Consider the following 21407-nt stretch of genomic DNA (forward strand, 5'->3'; position numbering starts at 1 on the left):
CCCCTATTACTTTTTTTTTTTAATTAATGAATATTGGAAAGGGTACCTTGTTCAAAAAATATATCTGCTTCACTGAAGCTTTTTTTTATTGCTAATTTCACCACCTGCTATCTTATAAAAGAATTCTTTTTCAAATGAAGACTGTGGGGGGAATGGTGCCAGTTCATTATCATTAGTCGCCCATACCCTTCCCACACCTTTCCTTCTTTTGTGCTTTGTTGGCGCTACCTTGGGTAGACTTTCCGATCAGAACTGATTTATGTTGCAAAAGTGAAAATCTTATGTCCTAAGCGATTTTATTGCTACAATAAAAATGTTTACGATCGATAAAAAACTAATGGTGTGGAGCTGTGAACGCTTTTACCCCTAACATTATCCAACATCGTCTAAAATTGCGTTTTTTGAACTTCAATTTCGAAATATTGCCGAAGGAGGGTTCCTGAACTGCATCCCTTCAATAGTGCATTCAAAAGGGAGTACAAACGTTATGAAAGATGGAGTACAATTTTGTTTTTAAAGCTACAATTTCGGGGAGAGCCCAGAGCGCCTCCCCCCCCTCTTTCCCTAATATTTTTTGAAGGTTGCCCAATATTGTGATTTTCGGACTATCAGTTTGAAATAATTGATATAAGAGTCCCTGAACCCCTCCTTTCCCTGAACTTTATCAAAATGGCCTACCATAGCGTTTTTTGGACTCAAATTTGGAAAAATGTCTGGGGGAGAGCCCCCAGACCCCCCCCCCCTTATTGCCGGATATTAGGTTTTTTGGAATTATGATGCCAAAACGCTTAAATATTGCAATTTAAAGGATTAAATTTTAAATCAAATACAGATTCCAAAACTGGCATTATTAAAATCTACAACATTTATACACAAATTTTTCCTTAAGCCCGCATGCGGGCGGGGGAGGGGGGGGCTGAAAATATTTTCCGTCTTGAACACATCACCATACTTGCACCCATGGGACAAATTAATGTTTTTAGAATGTTCCTTTTGCATGACCTCTTCTAGTTTTCTTTTACTACATCAAATACTATGGCACCCCTTTCTTTCGACATATAGCAGAAGACTAATGTTAAAACGACGTTCCTACTTTTTCTCTACCCCACTTAAAACATTAAATTTTAGCTCCAAAAAATAAACTAAATATCTAAAGCTTAATTTGATATGCACTCTATTTTTAGCACTTTGAAGACAATGTAATTCCAACAGTTGAGGATGCTGACAAAAAGAAAATGCTTGAAAATATGATTAAAAAGACTAAAGAAGCAGTAGACAATTCTAAGCATGGCGATGTTAACAATTCAGAGGTATTCAATATTTTGTTTACTTTGTTTGTGTTCCTTTGTATGTACAATTTTTTTTAAAAAGCTCTTTGAAGAAAATGAATTTGAAAAGGTTTAATTAAAAATTGTGTTAGGAGAATATGAAATGCAAGTAATTAATTTCTTGTTAATTGTAAAAAGGTGTTCATGTGTCTGATAATAATCTTGACTCGTAAACAGTTTTATTGTAACTACTTATACTAACTAGGTTATTGCAAATCTTTTGAGTGGAAGTAAAGATGTTTTGAGTGAATGGTTGGACGAACTTAAAGGAAAAGATGTCAAAGACAATTCAATATTTTATGATTTACCAGCTAGGTGGGAAGAAGCTTTCTATGAAGATATGGATGCGTTGAATGTAAGTTTATGCAAGTTTTTATAGATTGGTCTCATTTCATGACTAAAAATGCATATTTTTAAAAGTATAAACTTTTTTCAAGTGTAGAACATGTCTGATCGGGTGATGTAGGATCGAGGGAAATTTGTACCGCCTGGGAAAAATTGGAGATTCAATTTAAACAATCAGTTCTTTGCAATTGTAAAATGTTCCCAACAGTAAAACGATTTGTTTCATACTTACCAACTTTAAAGGATTGCATGTGAAATTAACGCATTATGGATTGCTTTTTACTTTTTCGTCCAAATTTTACCCATTTCAAAATTTGATTGCATCCGCTTATACTAAACTTCTCGGCTTCTGTTTTCGATGTAATTCTATCATTTGGACATTACTAATTTTATATTTACTAGTTTTCAACATTTATTATATTTTACCCTTTGTAGTTGCAATCTTCTGTGATCCTCATTTTGTGTGTCCACTCAAAAATTCCAATTTAGCTGCATTTGAGTTTGAACCACTTATAGAAATTAGTATGAATTTTCATTAGTGCTCATCTTGGTTTTTTTCAAGATTTTACAAATTAAATTATATGAAGGACGCTTATATTAGCAAATAATTACATAAATCAGAAAATTTTAATGCTCATACAAAATTACACAAACATTGAGAATTGTCAGGAGTTACTCAAATTCAAAAATTTCTTTCATTCATTCTAGGCTGTCTGACAATTTTGGCAGTCATATCAGTTAATTTAATTATTTAATATTGTAGGCTCAAAAATTTTTGCTGTTAAAATTTTCTTTTTTTTTTTTCATATTTGTTTTGCATGTGTCTTTCGAATGCACTTTTTAAATACATCTCTATTCTTTATATTTCCGTGAAATATTTTTCAGCTAATAATTTACATTCATTAATAAATATTAGATCTAAAGCTTAGATTAAAACTTACATGTATTTACTTAATTTACTTTTTAAATTCCTAGGACTAGACAAGCTGCAAGTTGAGTCTGTAAGTTTTTAAAGATGTAAAATGTATATTTTGAAATTATTTATCCCTATAAGTGAAACAGAATTTTTATCTGAAGCCTGTTGCATATTGTAAAATTTTGGGGAAATTTTTAAATGGATTAGGGAAAATGTTAAGAGTAAAAACATTGTCAGCACTCCTTTTTTTTTTTTTTTTGCATAAATTACCCTTTTTTTTTTTATCAACTTATGTCTGTTAAATTGCATCACAAGTAGAAATCAATTTAATTATGTAATTATAAATTTTCGGAAAATATTTTTATTTAAACATTTTTTCTCATGTTGTAAAAGATACTTTCTATTTTATTTCCTCTAACAATTGAAAACCTCAGTGCAAGAAGTTGGCCAGATTCATTTTAAAAACTTTCAGAAATCATGCACTAAAGGTTTTTGTCTTCATATTCAATATCGTCGAGCACCATATTGGAGGTTCGAACATCTACTCGTCTACACGATGTCTTAGATTTTGCTTCCAAGAGCATCAGGTGCAAGAAATTATAATTCAGAAATTTAAATTTTAACCCAATTGTTTTTTGTTTTTTGCTGTTTTCTGTTAATAGGAATAAGAAGCTATAAGTTAATTGTCTAAATTTTGTGTAATTGTATTTTTATACTGATGAAGCTAAGGTCAATTTAAAACTCAAATTGTTTTTAGTGTTTTTTTTTTTTTTTCTTCATTTGGATTTTTTTCCTTCCAGGTTTTACAGCCAGATGCAGTAACTCGTGTGAGTGAATACATTCAAGAAATTATATTATATGTTCAAAAAATAATACAAAATGGTTTAGCGTAAGTATCTGATGCTTTTTGTATGTCTAGGTTATGTAACCAAATGTTTAAATAATTTAATTTTATTGGTATTGTTCAATATTTTTAAAGTTTTACTAAATGCTTCTTTATTTTATCTTACATTTTCAAAAGTTTCAAATTTGAAACAAATTTAATTTTTCTCTTTCTATTTATCATTGATCTAATCAGTAAATTAAACTTGTTTATCAAGTTTCATGTAATTTGGCTCAGTCGCTGCTTTAAAATTAAATTGAGAAAATTCCACCTCATAATGTTAAAAGGTATTTTTTGATATTTTTGCTTAGGCTATCTAAACTACTTGAATTGTTGACATTAAGTTATTTTCTTCTGTTTAATATGCGTTAGTTATCTAATCAAGTGTATGTATGGCTTTCTATGGATGTATGTCTAAGAATGTTTGCTTTAATTAAAAAACAAATCCAATTCTGAATGCCTTTAGTTATATTTCCGATGAAGGAACCATAAGAAAGTGTATGAATTTTTTAAGCCATAAGTAGCAATGGAAAGCATATAGCAAAAAATGTTTTTTAACAAATAAATCATTTGCCCTCATGCCCCCATTATCAATATATGTCTTAAAGTTGAGTGACATTTTAGAGAAAGTCACTAATTCAACAAGAAATGGAAGGCTTTAGAAAGGGTGATCAAAATGTCAATATCATTGAATGTTAATGCAGCTAGAGTGACTTTTAAGTGTTCATTTCTAGCTTAATTGGGCGACTTTCTTTAAAATGCCGCAGAATTAAAAGACCTTATATTTTGATAGAGGGGTGACCAGGGTCTTTGGTTTATGCATCAAAAAACACATTTTTCTGTGCTTTTTCTATTGCTACAAATATTTTTCATTATTGCACTAAAAGTATGATTTCCTGGTCAGTATCAGAGCTGACAATTTTTGGCCTTTACAGTGGGCACCCGTCTTGGGAAATTTTCTAGGCCTAGATACTTGTGTTTCAATAGAGTTAATTATATGCTTTTAAGCATTTATAATCAGGGTTCGAACGGGTTATAGAAATCCTGGAAAGTCATGGAAAATTGAGATTTTCATTCAAAGTCATGGAAATTTGTTTGAAGTCATGAAAAAATGTCCTGGACAAAGAGAAAATAGCAGTAGCTAAAGGAGCATTAGAAATCTTGAGTGATTTAACAGAATCTCACATAAAAGCTATTAAAACTGGTAAATTGAACGATCCCAAAAACAAATCTGAGTTTTGGAATCTCATTGCATCCATTTCTGTAACAGTCGCTCATCTTTTTTTGCAAAATGATTTTACTACTTGTACATCACTAATTTTGAATTTGCCATTATTTCCAACATTTCTTATATTTTATTTTCTGTAGTATGGAACTTGCACGTTCCTTATTTTACCACGCCCACTCAAAAAACGCAATTCAATTGCTTTAGAGTTCGTTTCTGTCACTCGTAAAAACTTTATTATTAAATTTATCCGAGTTTATCTTAATTTGCTGAAGGTTTTAGAAAATAAAGATCTTTAGTCAGGCGATAGAATACAGAAGTAGGGGAATTCCAATACTCTAAAATAGTAGTGCCCAACCTGCGACCTGCAAAACTAATCCATGCAAGCCACTGCTATGTTGAATGTTGGGAATCAAATGCTATGTTTTGGACTTTCTTAACCCATTAATTTATATGCATTTGAAATCAGCAAATAAGTTAGGAAATACATTTGAGTCAAAAGGCTTAATCACTACTGAATGTTTTTTTTTTTTTTTCAAATATCTGGTTAAGAAACATGAATTTATTAAAGAATGTGACTTTTGTTCGAAGAACCAAAATACTGTCAAGTTATGTGTATGATTTAATGCATTGTTGACACTAAAAGGCAACTTTTGAAGCAAATTTATTGGAACTTAGTAATGACTCATGCAACCTTTGTCCTATTCATTATCACTCTGCCTGTTTTTATAAAAAAAATATATTCGACATTTAAGCATTATTATATTCCATTCACTGATTTACTTAAAGTTATATGTTGAAGACAAATAAGGTCATGAAATTTTTTTATTCAGTCATGAAAAAGTCTTGGAAAAGTCATGGAATTTTTTCATCCAAAAAGTGTATGAACCCTGTATAATTTTCAAATGTTATTTATTTACAGGTATGAATCAAATGGCTCAGTATATTTTGATACTATAAAATTTGATCAGATGCCCGGTCATTTCTACGCAAAATTAGTTCCTGAAGCTTTTGGTGATTTAAAAAAGCTTCACGAAGGTGAAGGTAAGTAAGTCCTTTTAAATTAAGATAGCAAGTACATAACTAAAACTATGCTAAACACTCACTTTTTATTGTAATCTATGAATGTAATGCATGATCGTGTTTCATTCAAACTCTTGATGTGTTAGAAGCAGGAGATAGTGGGCCAAGTTCTTTTGTAAGAAATGATGTGAAGAATCTTTTTTTTGAGCAATCACGATTGCTTATTGCTTTCATTTGACTGTTTTGATGTGCTATACACCTACACACACACACATACACCTACACACACATACACCTACACACACATACACCCACACACATACACCTACACGCACATACACAAACAGATACACACACTCAAACACATACATACACACACACACATACATACACCTACATATACATACAGACACCTACACACACTCATCACACTCATGTCTGCACACGGACACAAACACATATGCCTATACACACATGCATATTCCCCACCACACACAAACACTCATACACACAACTACCCACATACTCATACCTTCACACAGACACAAACACACGTGCCTACACACACATACCCCTCTACACACAAACACACATACCCCCCACACACATAAACACACATGCCTACATACACACACACACTCGTGATTGCGAAAAACACAATTTGAATTCAAGAGTTCGAAATTCAAATTAATTTTTCTTTCTTTTTTATGTCTTATAAACAACTTTATGTAATTTTGTTACAAAACACCTTTTTTTATCATAATGAATTTTAAGAACTTGCTTTACCGATTATTTATATTACCTGCATTTTCGATCCTCTGGATTGCATTCAGTCCCAGTTAGTCCAATATACAAGGTTTTACTGTACTATTTTATCATACAATAGCTGTAGCGCAGCAAATAAACTATTTGCCGGGTGGGGCCTTTGGATAATAAAACATCTTTCTATGTGCATAAAATGAGAGCGGGATCTACGAGGAGGCAAGCCGGGGTTCTTGCCTCGGGTGGCAACTTCAGCCGGGCAGTAAAATTCGAGTGGTGCTTCCAGCAGGAAAAAAGGCTTATTCTAAGAAATTCTGGAAGGTACTCTTTGTATTAAGTATTAAAAATATGAAACTGGAAAAATAGAAAAAAAGAAAGTAATGCAAAAGTAAGCTAAGAAAATTTATCTTAACATGTGCGAAAAAAACTGTGTAAGTGGGATTTAACGCTTTGTCGTTTATTTTGCTGGCAATTGAAATTGACTAATAGATTCATTTATTTTTAAAAAACAGCTGCATATTTTACAAAAGAAGTCAGTAAAATGGGGTGGCGAGTAGCAAGCGACCCTTTACACAGGCATTTTTTTGTGTTACAGAGGAGGATAAGGAAGCACTTTTGGTGGAACTGAACTGGAACACATGTACTACCCACCTAAATAGATTCGTCCTTAGTAAAATTAAATAAAATATCTACTAGATAGGGAGACTCTACTAGAGGGAGATCCTCCAAACCCACTCCCCCTATAATATTATTGAATATCACCCACAATTGCGTTAATGGAATTCCACTTTCGAAAATTTGCCAGGTGAGGACTCCGAACCTCTCCTCCCACTAACAAAACCAAAAATCTTCTAAAACTGCGTTTTCTACAACATCAAAATTTTTTTGGGAGAATGCCCCCCCCCCCTTTTCTTACCAACATCATCAAAAAACGTCTTTAATCTTGTTTTCAGTGTTTCATTTACGAAACATTACTGCCCACGAGCCCCTTGAATACTCTTCCCCCAGTCATCAAACGTTGGCTTAGATTACATTTTCTGGAGCATTAACTTCAAGAAGCCAAAGATGCACTAACTTTTAATAAAGAAAGCCTACAATTGCGTTTTTGAGGCTACAATTTCAAAAAAATTCTAGGGCTAGCCCCCGATTCTCTCCTTCCTTAACGTCACTATAGATCGTCCAAAAATGCATAACTCAAACTACAATTTTTTAAAAATTTCTGAGGGAGAGCCTTTGGACCTTCTTTTATTTGTCACAGTTACGTACTTGGTGTTTAAATTTTGAAAAATTCTTGGAGGATGATTCCTGAATCTCGTCCACCTTTAACATCACCATAGATTGTTTAAACTGGTTTTCAAAATACAATCTGGAAAAATTTTCCCCAGACCCCCTTTATTTATTTTTTTGATGGGCAGTTTTTAAAATAATCATGTATTTTAACTTATTGATTGCTTAGTATTGGATATTTTTCTCTTAGTTAAATTTCTGTTTTATTGGAATTTTTTTAGAATATGCATGATATAACTATGTATAGTTTCTAACATATAGTTAGTTCCCCATGCAATTTGTTTGTGACTAGGGTTGGTATTTTTGCCAGAAAAATGACTAATATATATATTTTTGATGGGCAGTTTTTAAAATGATCATATATATTTGTCTATTTATATTCAATTCATGCTTTAGTGTTTTTGTTTAACTCTGCAGGTGACCTAAGCATATCCAATGAAAAACTTAGTGAAAAAAAGAGCTCTAGTGATTTTGCACTCTGGAAATCTTCAAAACCTGGTGAACCATCTTGGAATTCTCCTTGGGGAAATGTAAGAAATATTTTACCACTTTTTCATCAAAAAGTTTTCAAGTGCCTCTTTCTTTTTTGTTTAATTTTTTCATTGTTATTATTACAAGAATTGAGCCAAAGAGAAACAAAAGGATGTAAGTGGACTTTTTCAAGGTTTGAGTAAAATGCATTTAAAGTTGCAGTCCTAGGTAGGCTTTCATTGATTTTTTTTTTCTCTAAATCATGCTATACAGCAGCACTTACTAGGGCTACTAATACTATCGCTTGACCCAAAACTGAGCAGAGGTTCATGTATCATTTGTACTGGTTATCTCCAACTTTTTAATTTGGAATTTACATCCTTTTGCTTCTCACTGCCTCAACTGACTTTTTATCAAATTATTATATTCCTACTCTTATTTAAATAACTTTCATGTTGCATGTTTTATTTCTGATTTCTCAAGCCATTTATTCAAACTTTTTTCTTCTTTTCATTTGGAAAATTAATTAATCAAGTAACAATTACCAGGTAAAAATTCTGTTTGCACTTGTTCAAACTGTAGTAATTGTCATTTTGACTGGTTACTCTTGAACTTGGCCTATAGAATAGTACAAAGGAAGGAAAACAGTTTTAAATTTCTTTATAATATACTTGCGGTACCCGCACAGCTTTGCCCATAGTAGGAAATGGAAAGAGTCATTTAGTTTGCCTGCTTATTTACAAACAATGGATGATAAATTTCTCACCAATTTGCTATGTTCATTTGCTCGCCCAAGGTACGCTTCCACGTTATGATAATTTAATAATTTACTGATCCATGTTATGATAATTTGCTTGGTAAAATGTTCTTAAAATTGGAATAAAAGAAGAACAATATCAAATTTTCGAAAAATCGCTTTGAGGTGCTCACCCCTATGCTAAGAACTAATTTTGTTCCAAATTTCATGAAAATCTGCCGAACGATCTAGGCGCTATGCATACAGACTTTCAGCTTTATTATTAGTAAAGATTTTAAACTTTTCTTGCTGAGCTAAAATGATTATTTTAGAAAATCGCTGAATTTAAAATGTCTTAGAGAAATTCCCACTTCATCACCTTACTCAAATGTAAGTTTGTCTTAGTTCTCATATTTTGCGTAGGAAAAAACACAAAGCATTGAAGTTCATTTAACTAATTTTTGACTTATGTTTCCGATTTTCAGAGTTTGAAATACATTTATGCAGGTATTGAAAATACAATGAAACTAGAGACGTACCGAGTACTCGGTAACTACTCGGTACTCAGCAAATTTTTGATCAGGTACTCGGCCAATACCGAGTAGTTGTAAAAAATTGAATATTGTTCAAAGCAGATTTTACAACTAATAAAAAAGCGTAAGCATATAATATGCTGCAATCATTTACAATTCGAATTTAAAAGTCAAATTCAAATTTTGAGAATAATGAAGTTTGTTACGCTTTTTTATATTATTAAATGGATTTTTGAAGCATAAAAATACCTTTCCTTAAAATATAAAACAACGTTAAAAACACAAATGTGCAGGAACACTGCAGACACGTGTTTTGGCATTACAAGGAATGCTTTTTTTAATGCACAAAATGTGAGCTTGTAGATTTAAAGACATCGTAAAAAAGCCGTATTTTTTTACATTCATTAGCTTACATTTTATGCACTGAAAAAGATGTTCCTTGTACTGCAGAAACACGTGTCTGCAGTGCTCCTGCACATTTGTGCTTTTAACGATGCTCCATTTGCTTTTAAAAATTATTTACATTTGGCGGACTAGAAGTATAGGTTGATATAATTTGATTTAATTCCAACTTTATTAATCTTACCTTTTATGTATTTGTCTAACTTTAGTTTAAAAAAGTAACTTATTTGTAAAATTATTGACACACAAACAACTTGTGTCGTAGTTCTTCTTAAAACATAATTGGAACTCGGTACTCGGTAACTCAGTACTCGGCCGAGTAGTGAAAGGCCGAGTACTCGGCTACTCGGCACGTCTCTAAATGAAACTTCTCTGAGCAACCACCTTCATTCATACTTCAACCACCTTTATACAGTGACACCTCCATTAATGATCAATTTCCTAAGGCATTGCATTTACTCCCTATCAACTCAGTGTTAAAACTCCTCTAGGAGAGACCATCGAGACTTCTAACGATGATCAGCAAACTGCGTAACTCAGCAGCAACAAATGAAGGAATCATCTGTTTAAGAAAACCAAAAGAGAAAGAAAGAAAAGCAATAGAACATTTAGTTTAGACTAGTGATGTAAAATACCTGGGTATTTATTTTTAGGGGTAAATACCCAGGGTATATACCCGGGTATTTATTTCAAAAATTTATATTCAACTAAAATACTTTTCTGTATGTATTCCACTATGTATATATATAACCAACCATATACAAAACAATAAATTTTTGCCCAAAATTGTATTTTGATCACATATTTAAAGAATTATTGTGTGAAACAACTTAGCAATCAAATATGATATTCACATTAAATGTGTTGGATATGCCTAATCAATGTTGATAGCCAAATTTCAGATATAAAAAGCCATTCTACAAAAAGAAAAAAGCTTAACTGGTTACAAAAAAAAAACCATCAATTTTTTTAAGGTCCTAATTTTTTATCACCCAGTAATATGTATGTCACTGCATGAGATCAAAACGTCGCTCAATTTATTATTACTCTTTATTTACCTATATCTTTTACAGAAATTTCCTCCAAACCTAGTTCAAGTGTTCACGCATATTCTGCATATTATTTTTTCATTAAGCCTTCAATAAAAAAATTATAATACATAAAGTTTTATATTTTTAATCATTCCTTTTTTGGTTTATGTAAAAAAAAAATCATCACCTTTTGATACCACCTAATTTATTTAATTTTTTTTGCATTATGCGCAATTTCTAGGGGATTTACCCTGCCTTCAGATAAATATCGAAAAAAAAATATTTACCTTCCCACCCTACATCACTAATTGCGTGTATTAAAAATAGTTTGAATAAATTTTCATCATGAAGTACCGGGGAGCAAATGCAAATGAGCAAGGCAATAGAAAACAATATTTTGTTTTTTTTTTTCTTATTAATGTGAAAACTGTTTCTTCTGTTTCTATATTTCTGTTTAAGTTATCACTTAAACAGCAATAAAATAAATAAATAACATCATAATCTTAATAACCTCTCTGTTTATTCTTCCAAGTTCATCATTGAATTGCTTATACTTCTCCAATCATGACATTGAAAAGAAAGATTCTTTGGTTCACGATATGTTTCTTCCATAATTTCATCAAGTCTTTCAATTAAAAATATTATAAGCTGTGTAATACACATGTATGTATCAGTTTTACCAATTATTTCATATTTAGATTTTGAAAAAAAAATTCCCATTCACTTTTTGCATTTTTTTTGTAAAATACCCAGTTTTTGGGTATTTACCCAGCCCTTGGGTAAATACCCGGGTAAATACCCAAAAAATATTTACCTACCCACTGGGTATTTACGCGATCCACATCACTAGTTTAGACACATATCAGTCATTTCTATTTCTTGCTTAATAGAGTCGACTCCTGCTACAACGCGATTTGATTTACGCGAAATGGCTATAACGCGAGTTTTTCCCGAGTAACGATTTTTAGAGCTAACGCGAATTCCTCATCTGCAATACGAATTTTTTTGGAAGGAAGTATCGGTTTCGTTATTGGATCCTAAATATTGATTTCGTGAATATATTTTATCTCTATTGCGTCACTGATAGCGGAAGTTCCCTTCACCATACTAGTACACGCATTGCTTTATTAGTGCATCAAGTAACCACTCGGCGTCTTTCTTTCTTTTTTTTCTTTCTAAATATTAAAGTTGATGAAATAAAATGGCACCTTAGTCCACTCTTTCATCTAAAGTTTGTAAAGATGCTTAACTAAAAAGTACGTCGACGGTAGCACGACATTAAGTATAAGTGATGTACGTGCCATGTAGTTTTATTTTATGTCTTTCCCTGCCATTGATCATTTATTTTGTTCATCTTAACAGTTTTTTATGTTGAATGAGGCAGCTTTTTTATGTTTTAATTACAGTAAAAGTACAGTTCTTAATCATAAGAAACTTTAATGTTTTGTTGAGGAATGCTTTAAAGCAGTTTGAGGGGTGTTTATAAGTGTCTTAAAGAATTTGTGGTATGTTTCAAAAAAAATTGTACACATACCCTTTTTTACAACACGAAATTTCAACTTACGAGAAGAGTCTTGGAACGCATTCCTTGCGTAAGTCGGGACTCGACTGTAATTATTTTTTGCTGCTAAAAGATAAACAAAAAGCCAAAGTTGTTCCGGAAAAAACAAAGAATCTCAAGCAGACACTTCTCATCAGTGGCGAATCCAGGATTTTGTTCTGGGCGCGGCTGAGATCATTAAAATTTTATGCCTGCTTGACATCACCAAAGTTCATATTGTGCAATGAAGTTATCGCACGGATGACTAATTTAACTAGTGCAGTTTTAGTTGCAGAGTGTAACGAGTCCTTTTCAGAAAACAATACCTGTATTTGAAATTGTGTCTTTATTTCCTCCTTGGTGATATGATACAGTGGCATCCTAGGTGAACTATTTACATATGAAATATGATATTGCAAAATAAGTTCTCTCGAAGCATAGTTAGTTTAGTAAAACAGGCAAAACCATTATTTGTAAATTTGCATTATGACAAATGAAGAATCATTTATGCAATCGAAATTTCAGTTATTTAAACTTAAGGTTTGCAGATAATGTTTACAGTTATAAAATGCCTAATCGAGAGCATGACGGCAAGTAGCCGACTTGGCTGGCTATGAAACTAAAATACGGCGCCTTAATAGAGAGAAAGCAACTGAGCTACAGAAGCAACATATACAGTCATCCAGCATTTGCATGTGAAATGCGCATTTCCCGATGTTAGAACGGCAGCCAATCAAATGGAAAAGGAAATTCGTCATTTCATGACGTAAGGCACGCACGTGTCTAAGATCGGGAAATACGTTACATACATTGAAATTAGCATTTGTGACTTTGCAAGATAAAAGAAAATTGGGATTCAATTAAAGCCAAATATATCAAAATAAACAAATAATTGATAATATCACTTAGAATTCCCAACAGTTCATTGATGTAAACTAACGCATTTTTTAAAAACTATATTTTCATCATCTGTTTATCTAAGGGTGTTATTGGCTAGTGAAATTTTCTGAGTCACACTTGAAATCTAAAATTTGGTATTTAAAGTAAAATTTTAAAATTTAAATGTCAATGTATATCAAAAACCAAAAACAAAAAAACATCTTGCATTTTAGACACCATGCTAAGCAATTTAAAAGCAAAATTTTCGATTTTTGTTAAGGATGCAAAAAAATTGCATAGCAGTTGCAGGTGGTGTAAACGAATTAGAAGAAAGAAAAGCTGAAAATTCATAAACTAAGAGTTAAAAACAGCAAGACTGGAGAAAAATTGTCAAGAATTGATACTAAAACAACAATAAAAAAAGAGGGGAGGGGGGATTAACTATGAGATCTGCACTTTTTTTTCTCTTTTCCTTCTTTTAGAGAGCAAATAAATTTTTGGAACAGGTAAATTGGAAAAGGAATTTCGCAAAACTAACATCCCTGTTACTATTGCAAATTTGTAAATCAACCTGAAGAAGAGGGAAAACAAATTAAATGATAAAGATAGGATGGATGTAGGAAATTATATCATTTTATTAAAATTAAATTTACATTAAGGTAAATAGACATTAAAAAAAAGGATTAAAAAAAAATAATTTAGTTCTGGTCTGGGGGCGGCTGCAGCCTCATAGCCGCCCCCCTGGATTCACACTTGCTTCTCATATTTTAAAGCAAATTCATTTCTAAAAGGAAAAATAAGAAGTATATTTTGTGTTAAAAGTTTGTAAAGAAACATTTTATTATTTTGTAACAATAATATTCTTAATGTACCATAAGCACAATATAAATGTTTTCTATTCATGCCGTTACTGTTTTTTGCATGTTCAAGAAAACCTTTTAAGAGGGACCAACCTTTATTAATGAACAGTTTTCTCAAGAACGGAGAATAGGCGCCCCAAAGAAGTTTCACTGTATCTGATTATGAAAACGCTAATTTATTTCCTAAATTTCAGAAAAAAGTTTTTATAATAGGTTTGATATGTAAATATTAGTAACATGCTATCAAAAATTTCTGAATCAATATAAAATTAAATTTTAAGGGAAGACCTGGATGGCATATTGAATGCTCAGTTATGGCCAGTGAAATTCTTGGAGAATCATTGGATATTCATACAGGTGGTTTTGATTTGAAGTTTCCTCATCATGATAATGAATTGGCTCAAGCAGAGGTAAATAATTATGTTTGAAGTATTTATTTGTATTAATTGGAGCTTGTTACAGAAAAAAAAAGATATTGCAGATTTATAAAAATTATGCTTCACTCTTGTCTGGGTAATTAACTCCAAATAACTAAGGTGGTTTAAAACCAATTAAAAGTAAATTTGTATTAATTTTAAAGTAACAAACTAAATATTTTTGGAAATGGCACCCCCCCCCCCCACTACAGCAATGGCTTCAATAATATTTTGCTATGAATAAAAAATCAGAGTTTGGTTGAAATTAATTTCATTGCATTTAGAATTTTGTAGGTGTACTTGTTTTCATTCTGTATAATTTAATGGAGAGAAATAAAATCTAAGTGGTTTGAGTATTAAGCAGAAAACTATTGTGCTTAAGTACTTTAAATGCTGTACATATTGACATTCATAAGTCATGTATTTTCTTCTTAAAATAAATGAAAACTAAATGCATTGAAAAAGGTTTATTAATATTATTATTTTTTTAATGAGCATGAATTTTCAAAATTTTAACTACGCCTCCCAATTTCCAACTAAATTTAAAATTCAGGTCTAAATCTGAGGCTACTACATTAGACAAATTTACAATTCAGGTCTAAATCCAAAGCTACTAAATTAGATTCAATTAAGTGGTTTTAAGTGCTTCTTTCTTAAATAATTCCCAGGTCCAAAAAAAAAAAAAAACTTTTTTATTCCTTTTTTTTGAGAGGACAGTATTCTGCTTCTTTACACAACAGTACCTTAGCTTCCATGAAAAATGGTAGTGGTTAACACATGTTTGCAAAGAAATCATAGTATTGGATTATTTTCAAAGTTCAGCAGATAACATTAACTTCAAAGAAAACTTTGCAATTGCTCAGAATTGCCACTCCCCTCTAGGCCTGCACAGCAGCAGCAATCATTTGGTTGCAGTGGTGCAGCAAGGGGGGATTCGGGGGTCAACTTCCCAAAATCCTTACTATTAACATCATTGCCAATCCTGATATGGTGGTTTAAATTTAGGGCCGTTATGACCAAACTAGGGATTGCAATACCGGACCAAAAATTCAATACCGGTGTTCAATATTTTAAAAATGTAATACCGGTATTCGAAATTTCTCAAAAAATGCTTGAAAACATATTGTTTTGTTAACTTAAGCACTCGAACTGACATTAGTATACACTAATTCTGTTTTGTGTATAGATTACAGTGTGAATGAGAAAAGTAGCAAATAATAATTTGGTGTAGAGGGAAATTGAATTATCTTAGAGCTTGCATTAGCAAAGCTGTGGTTTTTCATGTGGGATAATGTAATATATATATATGTATATATTCCATTATATATATATATATATATATATATATATATATATATATATATATATATATATATATATATATTAATATATATATATATATATCTTTGAATTTAAAAAAAATCATTCAAGTGTAAGTATTATAAATTTCTGAATACATTACTGTGAACTATAAATTTCAAAATTTTCAATGTTTCCTGTGTGGAAAAAAACTGGAGGGGGGTGCCCCCCAATTTCTGTCCCCCTCTACTATCCTCATGTCCAGTTACGGTTTATCACCTCTCTCGATGCCAAAAATAGTGCAAAAACCTTGGGAACACATTTGTTCTGCATTACAAACCATTGACAGCGTGATGCTCCTAAGTGTGAGGAATGAATTGTATTGCAGGTAAGATGATGTTCTGTGATAAAACATTTCAATGATGAACATTTATAACTGAACATGCACAATTGTGTAATTGGACTGCATTGAAAAACAATCTTTTGGTATATTTAAATTCATGTATCAGTTATTATTGTAATATGTGAAGTGGTTTCAAAAATATGATTTTTCAAAATCGGGTTCATCATTTGTGCTCACCCTGTATATTTCGCCGTGAAATTGATGACTAACCGTTACACTGAGCATCATCCAAACAAATACTCATTGTTCGAGTTTCCAACTCTCCCAATTTTGAGGGGAATAATATTGAGCAGTATTACTTAAATAAAAAATATATATTATTTAGTTAAGCTGAAGAAGAAGCCAGTGAACTGCCACTTTTTTTAATGATAAAATGCTTGATTTCCGTATTTTAATGTTTTTAAAATTGGCAATTTTCTTAATGCAGGAGAAGGTTGCAAATAGTATCTTTGGGTGAAAGAAAAAAATCTCCTGATTTTTCACACTTGAAAGATTGGCAGCTCTGTAGCTATGACTTGGCTTGCGATATTTTGTCTTGGTAATAAAGAGAATGCGTTATTTAAAAATATTTTTTTTATTACTTACTAGTGGTACCCGCACAGCTTTGCCTGTAATAGAAAAATTAAAAGGTCTTTTGGTTCGCCTGTATATTTACAAATAATGTATGGTGAATTTTCTCGCCAATTGGTTTGTACCCATGTTACGGTTCTACGATATGATAATTTCGTAATTTACTCGTCCATGTTATGATATTTTTGTTCTTAAAAATTGGAATAGAAAAAGAACCACATCGAATTTTTGAAAAATCGCTTCGAGGTGCACACCCCATGCTACAAACTAACTTTGTGCCAAATTTCATGAAAATCAGCCGAACAGTCTAGGCGCTATGCACGTCACAGACATCCAGACATCCTCCGGACAGAGAGACTTTCAGCTTTGTTATTAGTAAAGAAGATTGATTGTCTCCAAAATGAAAAGAACTATGTTTTGTATGCAAACAAAACTTGTCTTTGCAGCTCTTATTTAGGTTTCAACCTTTCTTTCTTTTTTAGGCATATTATGACAATGATCACTGGGTTCGCTATTTTCTGCACTCTGGACATTTGACGATATCTAATTGCAAGATGTCTAAATCCCTGAAGAATTTCATCACGATAAAGGCTGCTTTGAAGGAGCACACAGCTCGTCAAATAAGGCTTGCGTTCCTCCTTCATTCGTGGAAAGATACTCTCGACTATAGCCCAAAGACGTTAGACATTGCTCTGCATTATGAAAAGCTCATAATGGTAATTACTCGCTATTTTCTAATTTGTGGGTCTTTCTCGGATAATTTCAAATTTTGGCTAAAAGAAGTGATAAAATTTATTGTTATAATTTGGTTCTTTTTTGGGTACTTTTCCGTTGCAGGTACGTATGTCACATGGCCCGGCGACTTACTTGCTACATTAGCAAAATTTGAAAAAATTCATTTAAATCATCATTATCTTTATTCTTTTTCAAATTTTGCATTATAGTAGAATTTTTAATCTTATTTTTGATTCTTTATATTTATTTAGTTTACAGGTTCCATTAACATGTAAAACAAAGTTGATTTAGCAAATTATTTCAATAGAATTTTTCATGTTCTTAAGTACAGTAAACTCCCGATTATTTGCAATTATCTGCGGCTCGGATTATCTGTGGGTCTTTTCACGTTTTTTCTTTAAACTTATGATTGAGTTATTGTTCAATTTTAGATTTTATACATTCCTTTTTCATATTCAGTATTAGTAAATGCAATGTAGCAATGTTTTTAGTTATAGTTTAAATGTGTGTGAGAGGGATCTTAATATTTTTGGGCTATTGAATACACTAAGTATCTTGTTTTACCTATTATTCGGATGATCCGCGGTTTTCGCTTATCCACGGTTACCGTGACACCCTATTCCGGGGATAATCGGGAGTTTACTGTAGCTTTTTTTTATTTGGTGAATTATTTTCCTTTTATTGGTATAATTTAATTATTTAACTGTTAATGGGGCATTTAAAGTTGATTTGGCAATTTTTTTAATATGATTTTTCATATTATTAAGTAGCTTGTTTTTTATTTGGTGCATTATTTTACTTTTATTGGCACAATTAATTTGTTATTTATTGTATTAATTTATTGTTTATTGCTGATTATCTTTCATTTTGATGAAACTTTTAGACTCTTTTCAAGGTTTGTTTTGGTTAAAAGTCCATTAAAAAGACAAATATTGTGTGGTATTTCTAAATAATTATGGATAAACTGCAAAATAATCTCCCTAGATGAAAACAGAGGCTTGACGTACCTGTAATGGATTTTCTTTTTTTTTCTTTCTTTTTTTTTTAAATGTCAGTGCAATTATCCATGTCTACTTTTTAGAAAACAATTACCCGCAAAGATTGCTTTCCTTAATTACAGCTGTAATTAATTTAGTAAGTTTTCAGTTTTGGAATGTAGTGATGACAGATATAAATGCTGTTAGAGTATTTCCGAGCATGGTAAAGGCAGCTGAAACGTCAACTTAACAGAATTTTGCCAAACTATTGTATTCCGCAACAGCGATTAAAACTCGCAGAAAGCGCAGTAGATATTTGAAAAAAAAAAAAAAAAAACATGAAGATTCAATCCTTTTTTTTTTTTGAGTATGTAAAAATTTAAAAAAAAAACTATAATTATGAAACAGACTATATTTTATTAAGAAAGGTTATATTTATGTATTTTTTAAAATTTCTTCATGCTTGTTTTTTATTATATTTATGATAAAATTATCGTCTGCTACAAATCAGAAATTTAACTTTATTTAATTTGAATTACGTGACCACAAACTGCTGCCAATACTTGAAAAATGAAGATAAACCCCATGTTAGAATATGAAATCAACTTGAAATGAATAATTAGGGGGTGTTCTAGTTATCCCTCAAACTTCAGGTAAAATTCATATTGTGAAGCTTTTTAAGCCTTAACATGCTTAAGAAATCGAACAAATATGACTTTTTTTTTGATGAGATCCTTGCAAATCAATACTTTTCCTATGAAATTGGAATAAAAAATCTTGGAATGCTTTTTTTTTGGATAAAAAGTAGCCTATGTTCTATTCTGCATCCCCGACAATGTGTATTGTGTGCATAAAATTTCATGATGGTCGGTTGAGTAGTTAAGGTGTGAAAGAATTACAAACAAATATACAAAGGAAACTTTCACATTTATAATATTAGTAAGGATGTGGGTTGCTCTGGTATAATATTAAATTTTGGTTAAAAAACGTAATGAAATTTCATTGTTTTAGTTCCAAAACTTTTTGTTATGCCTGCGTTTCAATGCTTCCACTTAAGTTGCTCTCTTTTCTTTTGTATCAATAGAAAAATAAAATTTGTGCTTTGTGTCCAAGAATACATTCTCTGCTTGTAACTGGTTGCGAGAATTTCGACTTTATGATTGTAAGCTTAATAACGCGTACATTTATCTAAGCATGTTTCCTTTAACCATACGCAGCTGATGCACCAAAAAAGTGGGAGGTCAAAAGAAGCGTGGAATTATGGGGCGGGCCCCTGAAGCTGTTTTTTTTTTTTTTCAGATGGGGAGAGGGGAGTAGTTGGAGGTAATTTTTTAACATATTTTTCAGAAGAAAATCGTACTTTATTGCTCTCTAGGAAAGAACTGTTTTGCGATTTTCCCCCCTTTTTTATACATTTTTTTCGGACATACGTGTCTAGGTGGGGGGGGGGGAGCACCCCCATAGGGTTACGCCACAGATGTCGCACCACTAAGTGCAATCTCTGCATCTGTTGGATTAAACCATATTGTTTTATTACTATTATTATTTAGTTTACTTTATTTGAAATTTCAAATTGTTTATAAAAGCTCAAAACTTTTTTTTTTTTCATTTAAATCTTTAAGTCAGAGTTGTTTGTAATTCGAAAATTCCAAAAACTTTAGATTTGCCGTTTCTGGAAGTTTTAGACTGACAACGCATTCTAAAAATGAAAATTATTTCAAAATAATAATAATAATAATAATAAATAAATAATAAATAAACATTTTTTCCAATGATCTTTGTATGTATATTTGAAAAGTTTTTACTGGAGGGGGGGGGGGGGAGTCAAACTTCCTCATTGTTTCTGAAAATTTTCATTGTCTTCAGAAATTTTTACTTGAGGCCACTATCTCCCCTGCTTAAATATGTTTTCAAAATTTAAGTTATTTTTGAAACAAATGTGCAAAGATTATTCATTTCAAAAACTGCTTCAAACTGCAGTTCTTAATTTGTTAGAAAAATATGTATTTATTTTATTTTATTTTATTTTTGTAGGAATAAGTTTTTGATGGTGAAAGATGAGATTTGCTAACAGCAAATTTTAGTTTTATATTATTTACATACTAACTGCACATATAATTGCCTATTTCGCATTTCAAATAATTTTAAATAGTAATTTGTTTATTGTGCAACAGTACATTATTATTATTACATTAGATTCAGCAGTATCTAAAATTTCTGAAACTTCAGTTATTGAAAAGACAACATTCTTACGCATAGTGTTAGGGAATAAAAATAAATAATTTAATTAAAAAACATAAAAAAGTATAATGAAGAACTTTAAGAAGATAATTATAATTACTTAAAATTAGCAATTATAATTTTATTAATATAAAGTTGATTATTAGTGCATTTCAATTTTTTTTCGACCAGCTTTCATTGAAAAAAATTGATTAAAAAAATTAGATTTAAGTATTAAATAAAAGTAAAAATCAGATTTAAAGCATTAAAAAAAAAAAACTTGATTTTTTTCCAACTCTGTAATTTAACACCCCTGGAGGGCGGCTTCACATCCAAATATGCCTCTGAATCATACTGTTTTCTTTCTTGTTTTCTGATATAAAATTTTACTGTTTTTCCTCATAATTTTCAAACAAAATACTACTGCTTGTCACAATTGTAAAATCAAGGAAATTTTTGGAACTAAATCATGGAATATTAGGGAATTGTTGGGGAACTTTTTTTTCAAGATTTTGTTACCCCCATGTAGTACATACCTATTATTTAATTTTACATAGTTTAAAAAT

The 21407-nt window shown here is 31.2% G+C and overlaps 1 protein-coding gene across 1 annotated transcript in view; it reads left to right on the forward strand.

Annotated features, from left to right (window-relative positions):
* Positions 1 to 21407, forward strand: part of LOC129226208 (cysteine--tRNA ligase, cytoplasmic-like) — a 68081-nt gene that overhangs the window by 28236 nt on the left and 18438 nt on the right. The window contains exons 6-12 of the mRNA XM_054860808.1: positions 1185 to 1310; positions 1534 to 1683; positions 3390 to 3478; positions 5620 to 5741; positions 8187 to 8299; positions 14503 to 14631; positions 17392 to 17625. Of these exons, the coding sequence (XP_054716783.1) occupies positions 1185 to 1310; positions 1534 to 1683; positions 3390 to 3478; positions 5620 to 5741; positions 8187 to 8299; positions 14503 to 14631; positions 17392 to 17625 (963 nt within the window). The remainder of the gene's footprint in view (positions 1 to 1184; positions 1311 to 1533; positions 1684 to 3389; positions 3479 to 5619; positions 5742 to 8186; positions 8300 to 14502; positions 14632 to 17391; positions 17626 to 21407) is intronic.

Source organism: Uloborus diversus, chromosome 7 (assembly GCF_026930045.1).
Source record: "Uloborus diversus isolate 005 chromosome 7, Udiv.v.3.1, whole genome shotgun sequence".
NCBI lineage: Eukaryota > Metazoa > Arthropoda > Arachnida > Araneae > Uloboridae > Uloborus > Uloborus diversus.